Source organism: Montipora capricornis, chromosome 11 (assembly GCF_036669925.1).
Source record: "Montipora capricornis isolate CH-2021 chromosome 11, ASM3666992v2, whole genome shotgun sequence".
Taxonomy (NCBI): domain Eukaryota; kingdom Metazoa; phylum Cnidaria; class Anthozoa; order Scleractinia; family Acroporidae; genus Montipora; species Montipora capricornis.
Genome location: NC_090893.1, coordinates 42718348 through 42737055, shown reverse-complemented (window position 1 = coordinate 42737055; position 18708 = coordinate 42718348). Strand labels below are relative to the sequence as shown.

Below are 18708 nucleotides of genomic sequence, written 5' to 3'. Positions count from 1 at the left end.
ACATTATATGCTAAATAAGCCATGGTATTGTGACATTTGTAACACAGGAAGAAATTATAAATTGGCAGGAAAACATTGTCATTTGAAAACCAAAAAGCATCAACAAAATGTAAATTATAGCCAGAAACAGATTACATTTTTGGCTACGAAGTAGCAATCACAGTACGAACCGTAGTTATTATTATATATGTTTCATATGTGTTTCCATGTCTTTACATTCAATAGTATATGAAAATTGAATATTGCCTGGAAAATATTCATAGATTTCACAAGTTTTTTTTTTTTGAATTTCTTTTATGTTCTCTCGTTATTTTGTTGAGTGTCACCCATTTTATGATTTCATTCCTTTTAAGATATTCAAGTTGATTTCACATGTCACAATGTTTAAGAAAATCATATCTCGACTCTTGTGCTAAGTGATCAAAATTGTATGTTGGTTGTAATAACATTTCAATCAGCCTTGTTTTTCCGACTTTGTTAAGATCCCAATTTTGTATGTCTTCAGTCAATTTAGTTAACATATATAATACTATATATTTTATATTTTAAATGAATTTTACATGCGCGTTTATAGCCAGAAACAATTAAATATTTTTGGCTGTGAATAGCAAATAAACAGTATATACCGTAATTAAGTTGATATATTATACATATATCTGTTTATATATTTTTAATATCTTTTAATGGTATCCAACTGTTGAATTCATCACTGTATCCCTTCCACTTTACCAAAGCTTGTTTCTTCTTATAATCTCTCCTAATAATTTTATCAATACGGAAAACATCTTGTCTGGCTTTTAATAATTCAGGTTCATAAAAACTGCCTTGTATTTCTTCACCTCTGAGATCTTGTGTATTGGATCTTATCAACTGTAAACACTTCTTCTGTCCAATTTGGTGTATAAGCCTTGTCGAACACATTCCATTTATACTTAGATATTCGGACCTTGTCACCAACCTTAAATTTTGCTTTAGCTGATAATGGCTCCATATCACCATATAGATTAAAGTAAACTATACCTTCATTCCTCTTTTTACTAGCTTCTGTAGGTGTCATCTTTATGCTTGAATGTTTTGTATTATTATACTGTTTCAATATTTTAGGTAGCATATCTAAATACTGTGTATTGCCTTGAACAGTGAACTGACTTGATTGTTCTATTCCACCTTTCAACCACTGAGGATTTCTCCTCATTTTCGGTTGAATACATAAGTATCCCATTTTTGTCTAACAAATCCTTCAAGTGTTTGTTATAGAACTCTTTACCCTTATCAACCCATAGATATTGTGGTTTTCTATCTCTGAAGATGGTTTTAAATGCTTCAGTAACTGATTCACCTTTCTTATCCTTCAATGGTATAATCCAACCGTATTTGCTGAAAATGTCAATAACCATAAGAAGATAGCGATAACCTTTATTCCATTTGCTGAATTTTTGCATTTCAACTAGATCACTTGCCCATATTTCATCAATATTATTTGTGATTACACGCCGCCGAGTAAAATTACGTTTTATGGGTTTATGTAACTCATCTGCTAATTTTTCTTGCCAGTTTTCTTTACCCGACGGCTTTTTCCGTTTTTTGGAACTCCGAGACCTAGTTTCTGCTTAGTATTTATCGCATTTCTCGCCAACCAATTCCCCCATTGTCTTTCATTATATGGCACTTTATCTAAAGCTTGAACCATTTTTCGGTCTGCTTTGTTTTTACATTTTCGATCATCACCACACACTGAATAATCGACATCATGCTGCATTGCTATAGCATCAGTTTTGCCAGTAGGTTGATCATATATTTCTAATATTTGACCTGTTTTTGGGTCATACTTTAGTTGATCTTCTAGAGGGTTATAAGGGCCCGTGTAATGATGACCGGGTAGGGTCCATCCGCTTTTTGGTTTTGGTAATTTACCAGTAGCTTTGTGAATATCAAGAGCACCGCCATTATGCAAAGGATCCAGTTTTTTTGATAAATCAGATGTCAAACTATCCAAAGCTTGATCTAGATATTTGCTAGCCATACCTTTTATTTTTTGTTTAGCAAAATCTGATTTAATGGCCTTTGAAGCGCCATATTTACCGAGATTATATAAGCCTTTTAAACTGTCCTTTAAATTATTTCACTTAAAAGCCCTCCCTCTTGGAGAGTTAGTTTCCCTGTACCATTTTCTGTTTTTTCAAAAACAATGTCTTAGTGATGCCGCATTCTGAACAAGTGCATTTCATCATAGTCCTTCCATTTTTTGTCAGTACAAATCTCTCGCTTCCAGGTACACAATCTGTAACCTTTTTCTGTTTTACACAATAACTTGTCATATTATATACACAATAAAGTTAGATATTTTTGAAATAATCGATTATGAATGCATGGTTCACTGATTTGTCTGTTGGACTAAATTTGGAATTATGTATGACATCAAGGTTTGATCTTCCTCTTTGTCTTTCTAACAAATAGTATAAACACCAATAACCACATAAAACGGAATCTCTTTCTTGTATTTCGTCAGAAGAATAAACTAATTTTTCACCACTGGTTTCTAGATATGATTGTACTTCATTTGGCATCATCAAACCAAAACTATCAAAGTATTCACACAAATGATCATCGACATTGCGATAACACACCCAATGCGTACCAGGGCCTATTCGAGAATCCAAATTGATTATACCTGTCTCTTTGTGATCTATTTTGTCCGGTAAATTGTCTCTGCTGTAAATATTTCTAAAATGTTTTATACCTAGTTGCTTCACCCAATTAATGAGATCGAAATTACTTAGCGGTTTGTCTATGAACTTTACAGGATGGCTCCAAGGATCGGTATGTCTTTGAACGGTGAGTTTTTTCCTAGAATCAAACCTGCTCCCTTTTTTGTCTTTTTGGCTTTTTTTTTTTTGGTCTTTTTTTTTTTGAAACTCCCATACCAACTGGGTTTTCCCATGTGCCAAAAAATGGTGGAGGTCTATAATTTCTTGTCATCCCATCTGTGACCCCTGGGATGTAAATTGGTCCTTGAGGCATACTGTCAACTTGAAGCCCTTTGCCAGTCAAGGCGTCTAAAAGCATAGGTATTCCTATAGAAGCCAATATTGTGCCTAGACCGCTTCCGACTTGCATTTTAGTAGGTGTTATTTTCAGATCTGAGCCGGAACGTAATGCCTCTAAAATGTCTTTCTTTTGTTTGGCAGTTAAATGATCTTTGTATTTTACCAATTCTCCTACTTTTGAACCAGGAATCATATATGCCGAGAGATGCCAAACCAGATAAAGCTCCCGAAAAAAGAGGTGTAGCGACCTTTTTAGCTAAGGGCATTACCATTGGTAACACTTTTGAAGATAACCCTGCGAGTGAACTCCATAGAGAACCACCATGTCTAGCAACATTTTGTATCTGCGTTTTGCTGATTCTGATATCTACTCCAACACCATTTTTCATTGCTTTTTGTATTTTTTTAAGCTGTGTTTTGGTAAGCATAAGCTCATCTGAACCTCTTAATTCGTCTTTCGATAATCTGAGAGTAATAGGCGATTTAGTTGAATATGCTCTCGCAAGCTTTGTTAATTGACCTTTACTCAATTTTACCCCATAAGCATGATATTCTGTCATTAATTTAATATATTATTTGTTTACATTAAATTAATCATGAAATATATTTGTTTATTGTTGATTGATTGTCATGAAATGTATTGGTTGTCAATTAACGCAACATCAGTTTTCCGTCTTTGTTCATTACTTTAGCTTCTTGCTCGTTTAACACAAGAGCATAAATACTATATGTTGTAGCTGTCGTTCCGGAAAGCTCATATTTGAAAGTCAGTTTGGTTGTACCGTCTCGGATGTCAAGTTTCTGTTTTGTGAGATCAAAGTAAATGAATGGAAATAGTTTTTTGTAATTTTCTATTGTCAAAAGTGTGCCTTCTGAATATTCGTTATTTTTGTGTACATATTTCAATACATCTCTGTACACCCTAGACGGATTTGTTGACGGTTTGTAACTGATCTCTGGATATTCGTTTCCATTGCCAACAACTAGATGGCAATTCATGAGAGTTCTTGGATTTGTAGATACACTAAAAGTGTCATATAAAAATGGATTTTCTGTCTGGGAGTCGATTTTTGCGTCATTTATTATGAAAACAAATACATGCCTCGGTTTTTCTACACCGTTACTGATATTGAAATGACCAGTTCTCTGGTTGCTAGAATTCGATTTGTATATTTCCTCATTCAAATAAGTCCATTTCTAAGATGGTTTTTTGATGAATTCATCGAGATAGAAACTTTGTCCTACAGAATTGAAAGTCATCCTTGAAACAAGCAGTTGCATTTTGGAAAATATGACTTTACAAGCTGCTCCAGCTTGCCAAACTACGTTGTCGTCTGAATCAAGGTCCATATTTATTTCAAGTTTACCATTAGGCAAAAGTTGTGATTCCAGTGCTTCAAAATATGATAATTTGTTCAAAGTCATCTCTGCATTGACAGTAGTAGAAGTTCCAAGACGAGACTTTCTCATAGAAAAACCTTTATTGAAATTCGCATTTCTCCCTGTTACATGGTCGTGATTGACATTGTCGATGTTGAATTCTCTGTCATCGGCATGTCTGCTTGTATCAAGATAGTAAAGTTCATTAGTCGCCGTGCTTGATACATAACCTGGGCTGTAATTGAGAATACTTCTGATATTAATAGCGTGATTACAATTTGAACAGTCATATACTTTCCTTCCGTTAAATTTAACGTCTATATGTCTGATAAATGAATGAATTCCATTTACAATACCGTTACGATCGTCTAAAGTGATATTCCCACCGTTTGCACTTAGTACTAGTTTAAAATCCACTGATATTCTAGAATTGTACCAGTCAAAAGGAGTTACTTCTCCACTGTTATCGACAGCAAACCGATGATTTTCCTTCTTTTGCAAAGCAGCACCTGCAGGTGAAACTAGTGCTGTTTCTAATTCGAAAGGTACATCTTCATAGCGTTCTAAATATTTTGGATTTCTAATAGATGTCATATAATATAATATTATATAAAATTGACTATTTTCTTATTCTGCCGCCTGAAAGTATTTTATTGATTCTTTCATCAAACTCTGTTTTTGTATCAACCATTACAGGTGTACTTTTGTTCTTCTTACTCAACAATTCAACTATTTTTTCACCAGCTTTATTAGCAGCATAATTACCAGTTTTTTCCACAGCCGTGGCGATTGCTTTTTCGCTTCCTTTTTTAATGCCTTGCTTTACTGTTTCATTGAAAACCTTACTACCGACCTTTTTCAATACATCACTAAAACCTTCACCATAAATGTGTTTTTTAACATACATACCCATTTCTGGGTCGTATCGTCTCTTAAAAAGCGTCTCTCCATATAATATTGCATTATACAATTTGAGTTGATTTCATGATTAAAGTCATAAACCAATCTATTCCGTTCAGATCTATTGGACGTGACAACTGTCAGTTATGTAAAATCGTATTTCGTCGATATTCGTTTTACTCACTTCATTGAATAGAAGCCGTTTTGGTTCAAATTTAAAGCTGTAACTTCTGGTGAGATTGTTTGTTGGAATGACGCAAAGAAGATTGTCATCGCTTCCACTTACAATGGAATTTGAAATGACATTACAATGAATGTTGATTTTGTCAACTGAATTCGTTACATTGGGTAATCTGGATCCATATTCTGTTTTGTCTACAATTTTCTCGTCGAAACCGATAAGAACACCAAAATTGCTATTTCTTAAATCAAGTTTATAATTGTTGTCAATTTGAATCATAACTTTATACGTTGACAGAAAAAAAGACAAATTGATATGATACTTGTCACCTGTCTTGTGTCCTTGTTCACCCATGTAACTGTGTATGAATGCATTGATGTCGCTGTAACTGTACAAACCATTTGGAAAAGTTATTGTATACCAAGTGTTTCCATTATCCGGAGAGTATTTTATTTGGTTATTTTTATACTTGTCTGAAATGTTATGCCAAGAGTATGTCATCATCACTGTGTCAACTGCAATTTCATGCTTCATGTTTTTATCAAGACTGAGTGTTGACCGTAATTTGATTTTAAAATCGTGGGATTTGCTTCTTCCGACTTTTTTTCTGTCAACAGATGAAACATAAATCGATCTTAGTTCCTCCATATATATATTTAGATTACATACTCTGTCAATAAATTATTAAGTTGATCATTGCTTGCGACACCAATTTTGTTTAATGCATGAGCTACCTGTGTGAACTCATTTTTAACTCCATTATTACCAGCTAGAATAGATCCACTTAACAGTTTAAGTCTTGACAACAGATCTTCAGGATTATTATAAAAAACCACACCGGAACCCAATCTCTTGAATTTATTACTAGTCCGATGGATTGGAATCTCAGATAAAGTGTTTATGTCATTGAATATTTCTCTAGACAACGGTGAATACTTCTTTCTGCTATTGAATCTCTTTGTGAATAAATCAATTGTGTCAAAATCAGCTTGTTTATCATATACTTTTTGGCCGTCTTTATGAGCAACCATTTTTAATTGACCAAATAATTTTGGCACATCAATTATCAAACCACCGTATTGACCATTCTTAGGGTTTACTTTGTAAGCATTTCTTTTCTTTTGTGTGTATAATCCTTCACCAACAGTCTTTAATCCTTCTGGGATCAAATTGATTCTGTTCTTATATCTTTGTAAAATTTTGATTTCTTTCGTCAAAATATCAATTTGATCTGCGTTTTGTTCTTTCAGCTTTTTGTTTTTAGATAGCCTACCCTTTTCAGATCCAAGTTTTTTTGTAATATTGCCTACATCTTTGTCATAATCGTCAAAATCAATTGTGTTGTTTCTGATACCCTTCAAAACTTCTGATGGAGGAATGAAATTGTATTTGTTAATTGTTTTAATATCATCAACATTAAATCCTTTGTCCATATCTGATTTGTATTTATGTATTTCAGCCATCATTGAGGGTTTATAATCAATTGGTAATGTTGTTTTTTGTTCTATTTCCTCAGGTAATTGATTATATATGAAAACATTTTTCAAACCACTTGTGATTGCCTTTTGATTTTTTTCAAGCTGTTTGATTAGTTTATTTTGCTTTTCATCAATACTTTTTTTGCACTTTCTTGAGTGTCAATTAATGGTTTTAACTGTTCTGATACTCCCTCATAAGCATCTTGTTTTTCTTGCTTAAACTTTTTGAATGTGTTTCTCACATCTCTGGTTTTATTTCCTGCTGTAATCTTTAAATTGCTAAGTTTTTCAAACTGTTTTACGTCCATGTATATATATTAATTACATAACTTATCTCAACTTATCTAACATATTATATATGGATATACCAAATTACGACTTCAAAGAAGACGAAAACACAAATTTCAAACAACTTTTAAAATATATGCCTAATAAACCGTTTAGGATGCTTATTTGTGGCGGTTCTGGTTCTGGTAAAACCAACCTATTATATCATATGATCATGAAACCATTGGTTTATTACGATCAAATTCATTTATACGGTAAAAACCTTGAGCAAGAAAAATACAAACATATGATCGAAGCAATGAATGATATAAGCAGCCAGGTTGGTTATGACATTATACATTACAATAACGATGAAATAAAACCTGTTGATAGCCTAGGTAGCGACTCTCAGAAAATAGTAATATTTGACGATTTCATATGTGACAAAAATCAGAAACCATTGATTGACTATTTCATTCAAGGAAGACATAAGAATTGTTCTGTGATATACCTTAGTCAGAGTTTTTACAGGACTCCAAAAGACATACGCCTTAATTGCAGCCATTATGTCGTCTACGAATTTCCAAGCACCAATGAAAGAAGCCTGATTTCAAGAGAACTTAATGTGTCAAAAGATCAGTATAAAAAGGCAACCGAAAAACCATATTCATTTCTGTACGTTGACAAATTAAAAAAAATGATCAAGAGGAATTTTTATGGAAACATATAATATATATGGGCATTTTTAACGAAAAATCAAAACATGACGAACATGGAACTCTAGCTGGTATTCCAGGCCCTCCGGGACCTCCTGGTAAAGGATTCAAAAAAACATCATCTGGTGATTACAATCTTGATAATAAAAATTGACTAATTTGAAACCTGGAACAGATGACAATGACGTTTTAACCAAAAAACAGATATACGATCACGTAAAGGCGAATGGTGGTTCATCTAGCGGATCAGTTGATTTAACTGATTATTTAAAAAAAGACGGTTCTGTTCCAATGACTGGAGCCCTCAATATGGATAACAGACGTGTCGAAAATTTAGCCCCTGCTCGGCATGGGTTTAGTGATGCTGTCAGCAGTTTACATCTACATAACTTTTATTTCGATCTTAATGTTGATGATGGGTACATAGAAGCCCAAAATCCGATTGATATGCAAGATCAAAGAATTAAGGGGTTAGTCGAACCAGTACATCATAAAGATGCTGTATCAAAATTCTACCTTGACAACTTTATGACTCAAAAGGCTGATAAAACAGAACTGACCAATTATTTGAAGAGAGATGGAAGTATTTCCGTAACTAGTGATTTTGACTTTGGTGACAATAAAATTACAAAGGTTGGTAACGGTTCACAATCGACTGATGTAGTGAATAAAGGATACATTGATACTGCATTAGCTGCCAAACCAAATGTTAATCAGGTTATATTACGAGATGGTACGCAAAATATGACTGCTAATTTAAATATGTCTCAAAAGAGGATAATCAATTGTGGTCCTCCGAGTAGTAGTTTCGATGTGACTCGAAAAAGTTATGTTGATAATCAATTTTCAAGATGTTTAAGATTGGATGGATCCAATAAGATGACCTCAAATCTTGACATGAACAATCAACAAATGAAAAATGTAAAAGACGCAACACATAATCAAGATGCCATAACTTTAAAGCAAGTCAATGATGCTATTTCAATCACCAGTACCAATAGTGAAAAATACACAGACAAAAAAATTGCAGAAAGTCATATAAGTCCACACGAAAACCGTAAAAACGTCTTAGCCTATGCAATGGATGATGGAGAATTTACAGAAGATTTCGGTATTCAGGATGTTAATTTAATCACCTATAATGACTCGCCTCATAAAACGAACAAGAAGGCATTTACTATGAAAGTTCAAAAAACTAATGATGGTTCTAGTCTGTTTAAAGGACGGTTTGATTTTAATTTATTCAAGATGATACGTGATGATTTCAGTGATAATTATACAGTGTGTGTTGAAGTCTATTTCGAAAAAGATGGTAGACATGATTCAGAATTTAATTCTTTTAATATATCATTCGAAAAACTGAACATGAACATCGATAAATCACACACATTAAAAATAAATACCGATTATAAATATTATAGGAGTATTTTGAATTTGAGCCCTGACGGTACTTCTAAACAAATCCAAAGAAGGTTGTATGTAACTGTTCAGAGTAGTTTTGACAATCTCAGTCCTCAATTGTTACCGTTGTATGTACTGATTTATTATATCAAGGATGAAGCAAAAAACGATCTCGATTTCACTATATATGATTACGAACGAGCTTTTGAAGTTGTAAACAATAATTTTCAATTACATGTTCCGATTGACATAAACGATAATCAAGTTTTGGGTTTGTCAACCCCAATAAGTGATAATGACCCTGTCACCAAAAAATATTTATTCGATAGTGTTCTCCCATCATACATTTGGGGTACAACTACTACAAACAGTATTTCATGTGATTTTTCGACAGTACGTGGAGACGTTTTAAAGTTCAGTGAAATTTTCATCGATTCAATACAGATTTTTGCTACATCAACTTATTCATTTCAAAGCAATCATTGTTTAATCATCCAAACATCTACTTCAGCAATTTATAATATATTTTTCACATCCAACAGAACTATCACTGTCAATATGAATAGATATTTTAGAGACGTAATTTATATCAGAATAAACTTTTCAGATAGAATAAACAAGAGATTTAAATTTATAATCAAATACAAAACATTGTTCCATTAACATAATATGACGTATTGAATATGACACTATGTAAAAAAAGAAAATGGTGATTATCTTCTTGATGATGACGGTAAAAAAATCGAATATACCATAGACTATCATTCAAGTTCAGAAGATTTAACTGACAATACCACATTTTTAATAAATGATGATGGACATGTAGAAACTGATAAAAATCTCATCGTAAAGGCTGCTACAAATGATAACCATGTTGTTATCAAATCACAGGTCGGTGACATTGTTAGAGACAGTTTTCTCGATTTGTGGGTTAGCGAATATCTTCGGATGTATGCAAATTGTGTTTATCAGATAGACAGAGCAGATGGTCAAAATGTGAAGATTGATTCAAGCAGAAAAGTAGAAACAATATATGATAAAAGCAATGAAGAAAGTGATGCCACACAAACTGATTCATCTAAAAGACCCACCTTATGTACAAAAGCTGAAAAACACAATGGTCGATATTTTCTAAAATTTGATAAAACACAAAAAATGATCAGCCAAGTTAATTTAAATAACGGTGCTGTTAATGTATTCATTGTTTATCGATTAACTTCTAGGAGCTCACCTCAGAGTTTTTGGAATAATGGTCTTTTTGGTCACGATAACGGAGGGTATGATAAATTTATAGCTCATAGTGGATCAAATCTCGTAGTATCTGGGGCTGATAATACATATAAATGTCTCTCAAAAAAGAAACGATCGTTTTCAATTTACAAAACATGTTTCGACATACTCATGTCATCTTCAGTTGCAAATGAGCTTTTCAACGGTTGTACATTTGAATTTATGTTAAGGTATGTTGCAAAATTACATGTCAGAACTTGCGTACAATTTAAATATGAAATGTGAAATGCGCAGAAAACAAAAATAGCGCACATAGCAATAAAATAAAAGACAAAAGAACAACGTAATTAAAAAGAAAGAGACAAATCTAAATGCCTCAACTGCTGATTAAGGATGGGATTTTCCCACTTAATGTGCAATGCCTCTTTGATCTTAATTTGGAATTTTGAGGCGGCAGAATCTAAGATCGTGAAACATTCTGTGTTACAAGAGTCATGACAGGCCCTAGATGACTGCAGGTGTCTGTAAACATGCGAAGACTTGTCCGACAAGAGATGCTCACGAGCACGCGTACGTAGGTGGCGAGTGGTCTCGCCAATGTAGCTGGCATTACAGCCAGCACACGAGAATTTATAAACGACACGCGAACGTAGACCTTGCGGTACTGAATCTTTCACGCTGAACATGTTTCTAAGTTTAAATGTACTAAAGACCAACTTAATATCTAAATCAGCTTTGCAATAGTGTTTGAGTAGTTGTCTTAACTTGGTCTGGGCGATTTCAGAAAACCGGCCAACATAAGGGAGTTTATAGAAGTGCGTAGAAGTTTTCCCGGAGTTGGATGAGGCGTCCCGCCCAGTCAGAGAAGAAATCATTTTCTTAGAAAGATACCTGTGGATAATCTTGTCGATCACCCACGACGGAAAACAATTTTTCCGTAGTAAGAAAATAAGCTTCTTGACGTCCAGATGAAAACCAACCCAGGAATTGTTGATCTTATATACTCTGTCTAGTAATGTTCTGACTAGACCCAGTTTGTAATTCAAAGGGGCGAAGCTGAAATATTAGTAAGAAGACCAGTAAATGTTTTCTTGCGATATACACTAGTAACAATAGATGGATGACCGTTGTCTAGCAATATGTCTAGAAAAGATAATTTCTTATTGATTTCCCTTTCCATTGTGAAACGGATACTTGGGTGCCTTGCGTTGATATAATCAAAGAATAAGAGCGCATCATCTTCGTTATTGAACAAACAAAAGGTGTCATCAACATAGCGTCTATAGAACAAAACTTGGGAGGATGAGAAATTATCTAACCAGTTTTTTTCATGGTGTCCCATAAAAAGGTTTGCGAGGACTGGAGCAAGGGGGGAACCCATGGCAACCCCATCTACTTGGTCATGAAACGCACCCTTGAATAAGAAGTGGGTCCCTGCTGTTGCGAAGGAAAAAAGGGTTTTAAGGTCAGCGGGGCTTATCGCAAGGCCAGGATTACCCTGATAAATGTAGGTGACCGCCAAGTCAATGCACTCATCAAGGGGTAAACTAGTAAACAGACTCTCAACATCAAAAGAGACCATAAACTTCCCAGAGGTTGGTAGCTGGTTGATTTCATGTACAAATGAAAACGTGTCGCGGACGTTGTAGTCACACGGGACATGAGGCTCTAAAAGATCGCAAAGGAACTTAGATAGATTATAATTGTAGGTGCCTATTGAAGATACTATGGGTCGAAATGGAGGTGTTTCATTAGGCTGCCGAGCCTTGTGCATTTTAGGAAGGCCATAGAACCTAGCTGGTTGAGAACCAACTGGATAAATTCTCTCATATGTATCTTTGTCTAAGTGACCCTTATTTTTAAGTGCTCTTAAAAAACGTTGTAATTTGCCCTCCCTTTGTAAAGTGGGGTCATTATCAATAACCTTAAACTTAGAAGTGTCACTTATAATGGCAAAAATACCCTGTTCATAAGCAATCCTGTCCATGACAACGACGCCATTTCCTTTGTCAGGCTTCAGTATCACAATGTCCTTGTTCTTTCTCAGTTCCTTTAATATCTTGAAGTTCCTTAAGTCCGCCACAGAAGGTTGGTGTGAAGAAACATATGAATGGGCAAGATGAGAGAGGTCGGCGACCAGCTTTCCCTTTTGTTTCCCGTCGATTAAATTTCTGACCATAGTGCGATGAATCAGTTCGAAACAAGAAAACACATCCGTTTTGTTGATGGTGGGGGTACAGATAGAATGTGAAAGACCGTATTTAAGTATTCCAAGTTGCTCGGACGTGAGGTTCTGCGAAGAGAGGTTGGTAACTGTCTCCGTTGGAGAAAATGGTAGAACCATGTTTCGCGTTAGGTTTTTAAGTTTCTTCTCGTGGGTGTCTATAACACGTTTAACAGCTTTTCCAACATTGTATTTTACACTTCGATGGAGGATGTATCGATCGATGTTGTTAACAACGCCATTGATATGGTCGGCCAACCTGTCTCTTACAAGGGTTAGCTTACTGAATTCCTTTCTTCTTTTGGCGATTGCACTTCGTAGTAGACGTTTTCGAATAGCATGTACATCATGTCTACTTGTATTTGGTAGTTGAAAACAGATAAATTTCGGAAACACATTGAAGGATAAACAGTTTTTGAGAAAATTCAAATCCAACTCAGCTTTGCTTACTTTGATAGAAGTCTTCTCAAACTTCCGAAGGTCAGAGATGCTGACTTTCTTACCATATTTTCCTGCTATGTCGTGGATAATATTTCCAAACGGACGTAAAGATAGCAGAGTAACAATAACTCTCAAAAAAGAAACGATCGTTTTCAATTTACAAAACATGTTTCGACATACTCATGTCATCTTCAGTTGCAAATGAGCTTTTCAACGGTTGTACATTTGAATTTATGTTAAGGTATGTTGCAAAATTACATGTCAGAACTTGCGTACAATTTAAATATGAAATGTGAAATGCGCAGAAAACAAAAATAGCGCACATAGCAATAAAATAAAAGACAAAAGAACAACGTAATTAAAAAGAAAGAGACAAATCTAAATGCCTCAACTGCTGATTAAGGATGGGATTTTCCCACTTAATGTGCAATGCCTCTTTGATCTTAATTTGGAATTTTGAGGCGGCAGAATCTAAGATCTTGAAACATTCTGTGTTACAAGAGTCATGACAGGCCCTAGATGACTGCAGGTGTCTGTAAACATGCGAAGACTTGTCCGACAAGAGATGCTCACGAGCACGCGTACGTAGGTGGCGAGTGGTCTCGCCAATGTAGCTGGCATTACAGCCAGCACACGAGAATTTATAAACGACACGCGAACGTAGACCTTGCGGTACTGAATCTTTCACGCTGAACATGTTTCTAAGTTTAAATGTACTAAAGACCAACTTAATATCTAAATCAGCTTTGCAATAGTGTTTGAGTAGTTGTCTTAACTTGGTCTGGGCGATTTCAGAAAACCGGCCAACATAAGGGAGTTTATAGAAGTGCGTAGAAGTTTTCCCGGAGTTGGATGAGGCGTCCCCCCCAGTCAGAGAAGAAATCATTTTCTTATTAAGATACCTGTGGATAATCTTGTCGATCACCCACGACGGAAAACAATTTTTCCGTAGTAAGAAAATAAGCTTCTTGACGTCCAGATGAAAACCAACCCAGGAATTGTTGATCTTATATACTCTGTCTAGTAATGTTCTGACTAGACCCAGTTTGTAATTCAAAGGGGCGAAGCTGAAATAATTAGTAAGAAGACCAGTAAATGTTTTCTTGCGATATACACTAGTAACAATAGATGGATGACCGTTGTCTAGCAATATGTCTAGAAAAGATAATTTCTTATTGATTTCCCTTTCCATTGTGAAACGGATACTTGGGTGCCTTGCGTTGATATAATCAAAGAACAAGAGCGCATCATCTTCGTTATTGAACAAACAAAAGGTGTCATCAACATAGCGTCTATAGAACAAAACTTGGGAGGATGAGAAATTATCTAACCAGTTTTTTTCATGGTGTCCCATAAAAAGGTTTGCGAGGACTGGAGCAAGGGGGGAACCCATGGCAACCCCATCTACTTGGTCATGAAACGCACCCTTGAATAAGAAGTGGGTCCCTGCTGTTGCGAAGGAAAAAAGGGTTTTAAGGTCAGTGGGCTTATCGCAAGGCCAGGATTACCCTGATAAATGTAGGTGACCGCCAAGTCAATGCACTCATCAAGGGTAAACTAGTAAACAGACTCTCAACATCAAAAGAGACCATAAACTTCCCAGAGGTTGGTAGCTGGTTGATTTCATGTACAAATGAAAACGTGTCGCGGACGTTGTAGTCACACGGGACATGAGGCTCTAAAAGATCGCAAAGGAACTTAGATAGATTATAATTGTAGGTGCCTATTGAAGATACTATGGGTCGAAATGGAGGTGTTTCATTAGGCTGCCGAGCCTTGTGCATTTTAGGAAGGCCATAGAACCTAGCTGGTTGAGAACCAACTGGATAAATTCTCTCATATGTATCTTTGTCTAAGTGACCCTTATTTTTAAGTGCTCTTAAAAAACATTACTAGACAGAGTATATAAGATCAACAATTCCTGGGTTGGTTTCCATCTGGACGTCAAGAAGCTTATTTTCTTACTACGGAAAAATTGTTTTCCGTCGTGGGTGATCGACAAGATTATCCACAGGTATCTTTCTAAGAAAATGATTTCTTCTCTGACTGGGCGGGACGCCTCATCCAACTCCGGGAAAACTTCTACGCACTTCTATAAACTCCCTTATGTTGGCCGGTTTTCTGAAATCGCCCAGACCAAGTTAAGACAACTACTCAAACACTATTGAAAAGCTGATTTAGATATTAAGTTGGTCTTTAGTACATTTAAACTTAGAAACATGTTCAGCGTGAAAGATTCAGTACCGCAAGGTCTACGTTCGCGTGTCGTTTATAAATTCTCGTGTGCTGGCTGTAATGCCAGCTACATTGGCGAGACCACTCGCCACCTACGTACGCGTGCTCGTGAGCATCTCTTGTCGGACAAGTCTTCGCATGTTTACAGACACCTGCAGTCATCTAGGGCCTGTCATGACTCTTGTAACACAGAATGTTTCACGATCTTAGATTCTGCCGCCTCAAAATTCCAAATTAAGATCAAAGAGGCATTGCACATTAAGTGGGAAAATCCCATCCTTAATCAGCAGTTGAGGCATTTAGAGTTGTCTCTTTCTTTCTAATTACGTTGTTCTTTTGTCTTTTATTTTATTGCTATGTGCGCTATTTTTGTTTTCTGCGCATTTCACATTTCATATTTAAATTGTACGCAAGTTCTGACATGTAATTTTGCAACATACCTTAACATAAATTCAAATGTACAACCGTTGAAAAGCTCATTTGCAACTGAAGATGACATGAGTATGTCGAAACATGTTTTGTAAATTGAAAACGATCGTTTCTTTTTTGAGAGTTATTGTTACTCTGCTATCTTTACGTCCGTTTGGAAATATTATCCACGACATAGCAGGAAAATATGGTAAGAAAGTCAGCATCTCTGACCTTCGGAAGTTTGAGAAGACTTCTATCAAAGTAAGCAAAGCTGAGTTGGATTTGAATTTTCTCAAAAACTGTTTATCCTCAATGTGTTTCCGGAAATTTATCTGTTTTCAACTACCAAATACAAGTAGACATGATGTACATGCTATTCGAAAACGTCTACTACGAAGTGCAATCGCCAAAAGAAGAAAGGAATTCAGTAAGCTAACCCTTGTAAGAGACAGGTTGGCCGACCATATCAATGGCGTTGTTAACAACATTCGATCGATACATCCTCCATCGAAGTGTAAAATACAATGTTGGAAAAGCTGTTAAACGTGTTATAGACACCAACGAGAAGAAACTTAAAAACCTAACGCGAAACATGGTTCTACCATTTTCTCCAACGGAGACAGTTACCAACCTCTCTTCTCCTCTTCGCAGAACTCACGTCCGAGCAACTGGAATACTTAAATACGGTCTTTCACATTCTATCTGTACCCCACCATCAACAAAACGGATGTGTTTTCTTGTTTCGAACTGATCATCGCACTATGGTCAGAAATTTAATCGACGGGAAACAAAAGGGAAAGCTGGTCGCCGACCTCTCTCATCTTGCCCATTCATATGTTTCTTCACACCAACCTTCTGTGGCGGACTTAAGGAACTTCAAGATATTAAAGGAACTGAGAAAGAACAAGGACATTGTGATACTGAAGCCTGACAAAGGAAATGGCGTCGTTGTCATGGACAGGATTGCTTATGAACAGGGTATTTTTGCCATTATAAGTGACACTTCTAAGTTTAAGGTTATTGATAATGACCCCACTTTACAAAGGGAGGGCAAATTACAACGTTTTTTAAGAGCACTTAAAAATAAGGGTCACTTAGACAAAGATACATATGAGAGAATTTATCCAGTTGGTTCTCAACCAGCTAGGTTCTATGGCCTTCCTAAAATGCACAAGGCTCGGCAGCCTAATGAAACACCTCCATTTCGACCCATAGTATCTTCAATAGGCACCTACAATTATAATCTATCTAAGTTCCTTTGCGATCTTTTAGAGCCTCATGTCCCGTGTGACTACAACGTCCGCGACACGTTTTCATTTGTACATGAAATCAACCAGCTACCAACCTCTGGGAAGTTTATGGTCTCTTTTGATGTTGAGAGTCTGTTTACTAGTTTACCCCTTGATGAGTGCATTGACTTGGCGGTCACCTACATTTATCAGGGTAATCCTGGCCTTGCGATAAGCCCCGCTGACCTTAAAACCCTTTTTTCCTTCGCAACAGCAGGGACCCACTTCTTATTCAAGGGTGCGTTTCATGACCAAGTAGATGGGGTTGCCATGGGTTCCCCCCTTGCTCCAGTCCTTGCAAACCTGGTTAGATAATTTCTCATCCTCCCAAGTTTTGTTCTATAGACGCTATGTTGATGACACCTTTTGTTTGTTCAATAACGAAGATGATGCGCTCTTGTTCTTTGATTATATCAACGCAAGGCACCCAAGTATCCGTTTCACAATGGAAAGGGAAATCAATAAGAAATTATCTTTTCTAGACATATTGCTAGACAACGGTCATCCATCTATTGTTACTAGTGTATATCGCAAGAAAACATTTACTGGTCTTCTTACTAATTATTTCAGCTTCGCCCCTTTGAATTACAAACTGGGTCTAGTCAGAACATTACTAGACAGAGTATATAAGATCAACAATTCCTGGGTTGGTTTTCATCTGGACGTCAAGAAGCTTATTTTCTTACTACGGACAAATGGTTTTCCGTCGTGGTGATCGACAAGATTATCCCAGGTATCTTTCTAAGAAAATGATTTCTTCTCTGACTGGGCGGGACGCCTCATCCAACTCCGGGAAAACTTCTACGCACTTCTATAAACTCCCTTATGTTGGCCGGTTTTCTGAAATCGCCCAGACCAAGTTAAGACAATCTCCAACACTATTGCAAAGCTGATTTAGATATTAAGTTGGTCTTTAGTACATTTAAACTTAGAAACATGTTCAGCGTGAAAGAGTCAGTACCGCAGGTCTACGTTCGCGTGTCGTTTATAAATTCTCGTGTGCTGGCTGTAATGCCAGCTACATTGGCGAGACCACTCGCACCTCGTACGCGTGCTCGTGAGCATCTCTTGTCGGACAAGTCTTCGCATGTTTACAGACACCTGCAGTCATCTAGGGCCTGTCATGACTCTTGTAACACAGAATGTTTCACGATCTTAGATTCTGCCGCCTCAAAATTCCAAATTAAGATCAAAGAGGCATTGCACATTAAGTGGGAAAATCCCATCCTTAATCAGCAGTTGAGGCATTTAGATTTGTCTCGTTCTTTTTAAGTACGTTGTTCTTTTGTCTTTTATTTAGTGCTATGTGCGATATTTTGTTTTCTGCGCATTTCACATTTCATATTTAAATTGTACGCAAGTTCTGACATGTAATTTTGCAACATCCCTTAACATAAATTCAAATGTACAACCGTTGAAAAGCTCATTTGCAAATGAAGATGACATGAGTATGTCGAAACATGTTTTGTAAATTAAAAACGATCGTTTCTTTTTGAGAGTTTATTGTT

At 36.0% G+C, this 18708-nt stretch overlaps 2 protein-coding genes across 2 annotated transcripts; both read right to left on the bottom strand.

The window, feature by feature from the left end:
• Nucleotides 1-6164: 6164 nt before the first annotated feature.
• Nucleotides 6165-6971, bottom strand: LOC138023503 (uncharacterized). The gene has a single exon (XM_068870503.1). The coding sequence runs from the start codon at nucleotides 6969-6971 to the stop codon at nucleotides 6165-6167; it is 807 nt and encodes a 268-aa protein (XP_068726604.1).
• A 4671-nt stretch (nucleotides 6972-11642) lies between these two features.
• On the bottom strand, nucleotides 11643-13433 carry LOC138023502 (uncharacterized). Its single transcript, XM_068870502.1, has one exon. It carries the CDS (start codon nucleotides 13431-13433, stop codon nucleotides 11643-11645), a length of 1791 nt encoding a protein of 596 aa, XP_068726603.1.
• Between the last annotated feature and the right edge of the window lie 5275 nt (nucleotides 13434-18708).

Excerpts from the sequence above, each read along its gene's own strand:
- LOC138023503 (XM_068870503.1), bottom strand. The coding sequence starts at position 6,971 with ATGGCTGAAATACATAAATACAAATCAGATATGGACAAAGGATTTAAT.
- LOC138023502 (XM_068870502.1), bottom strand. The coding sequence starts at position 13,433 with ATGTTTTGTAAATTGAAAACGATCGTTTCTTTTTTGAGAGTTATTGTT.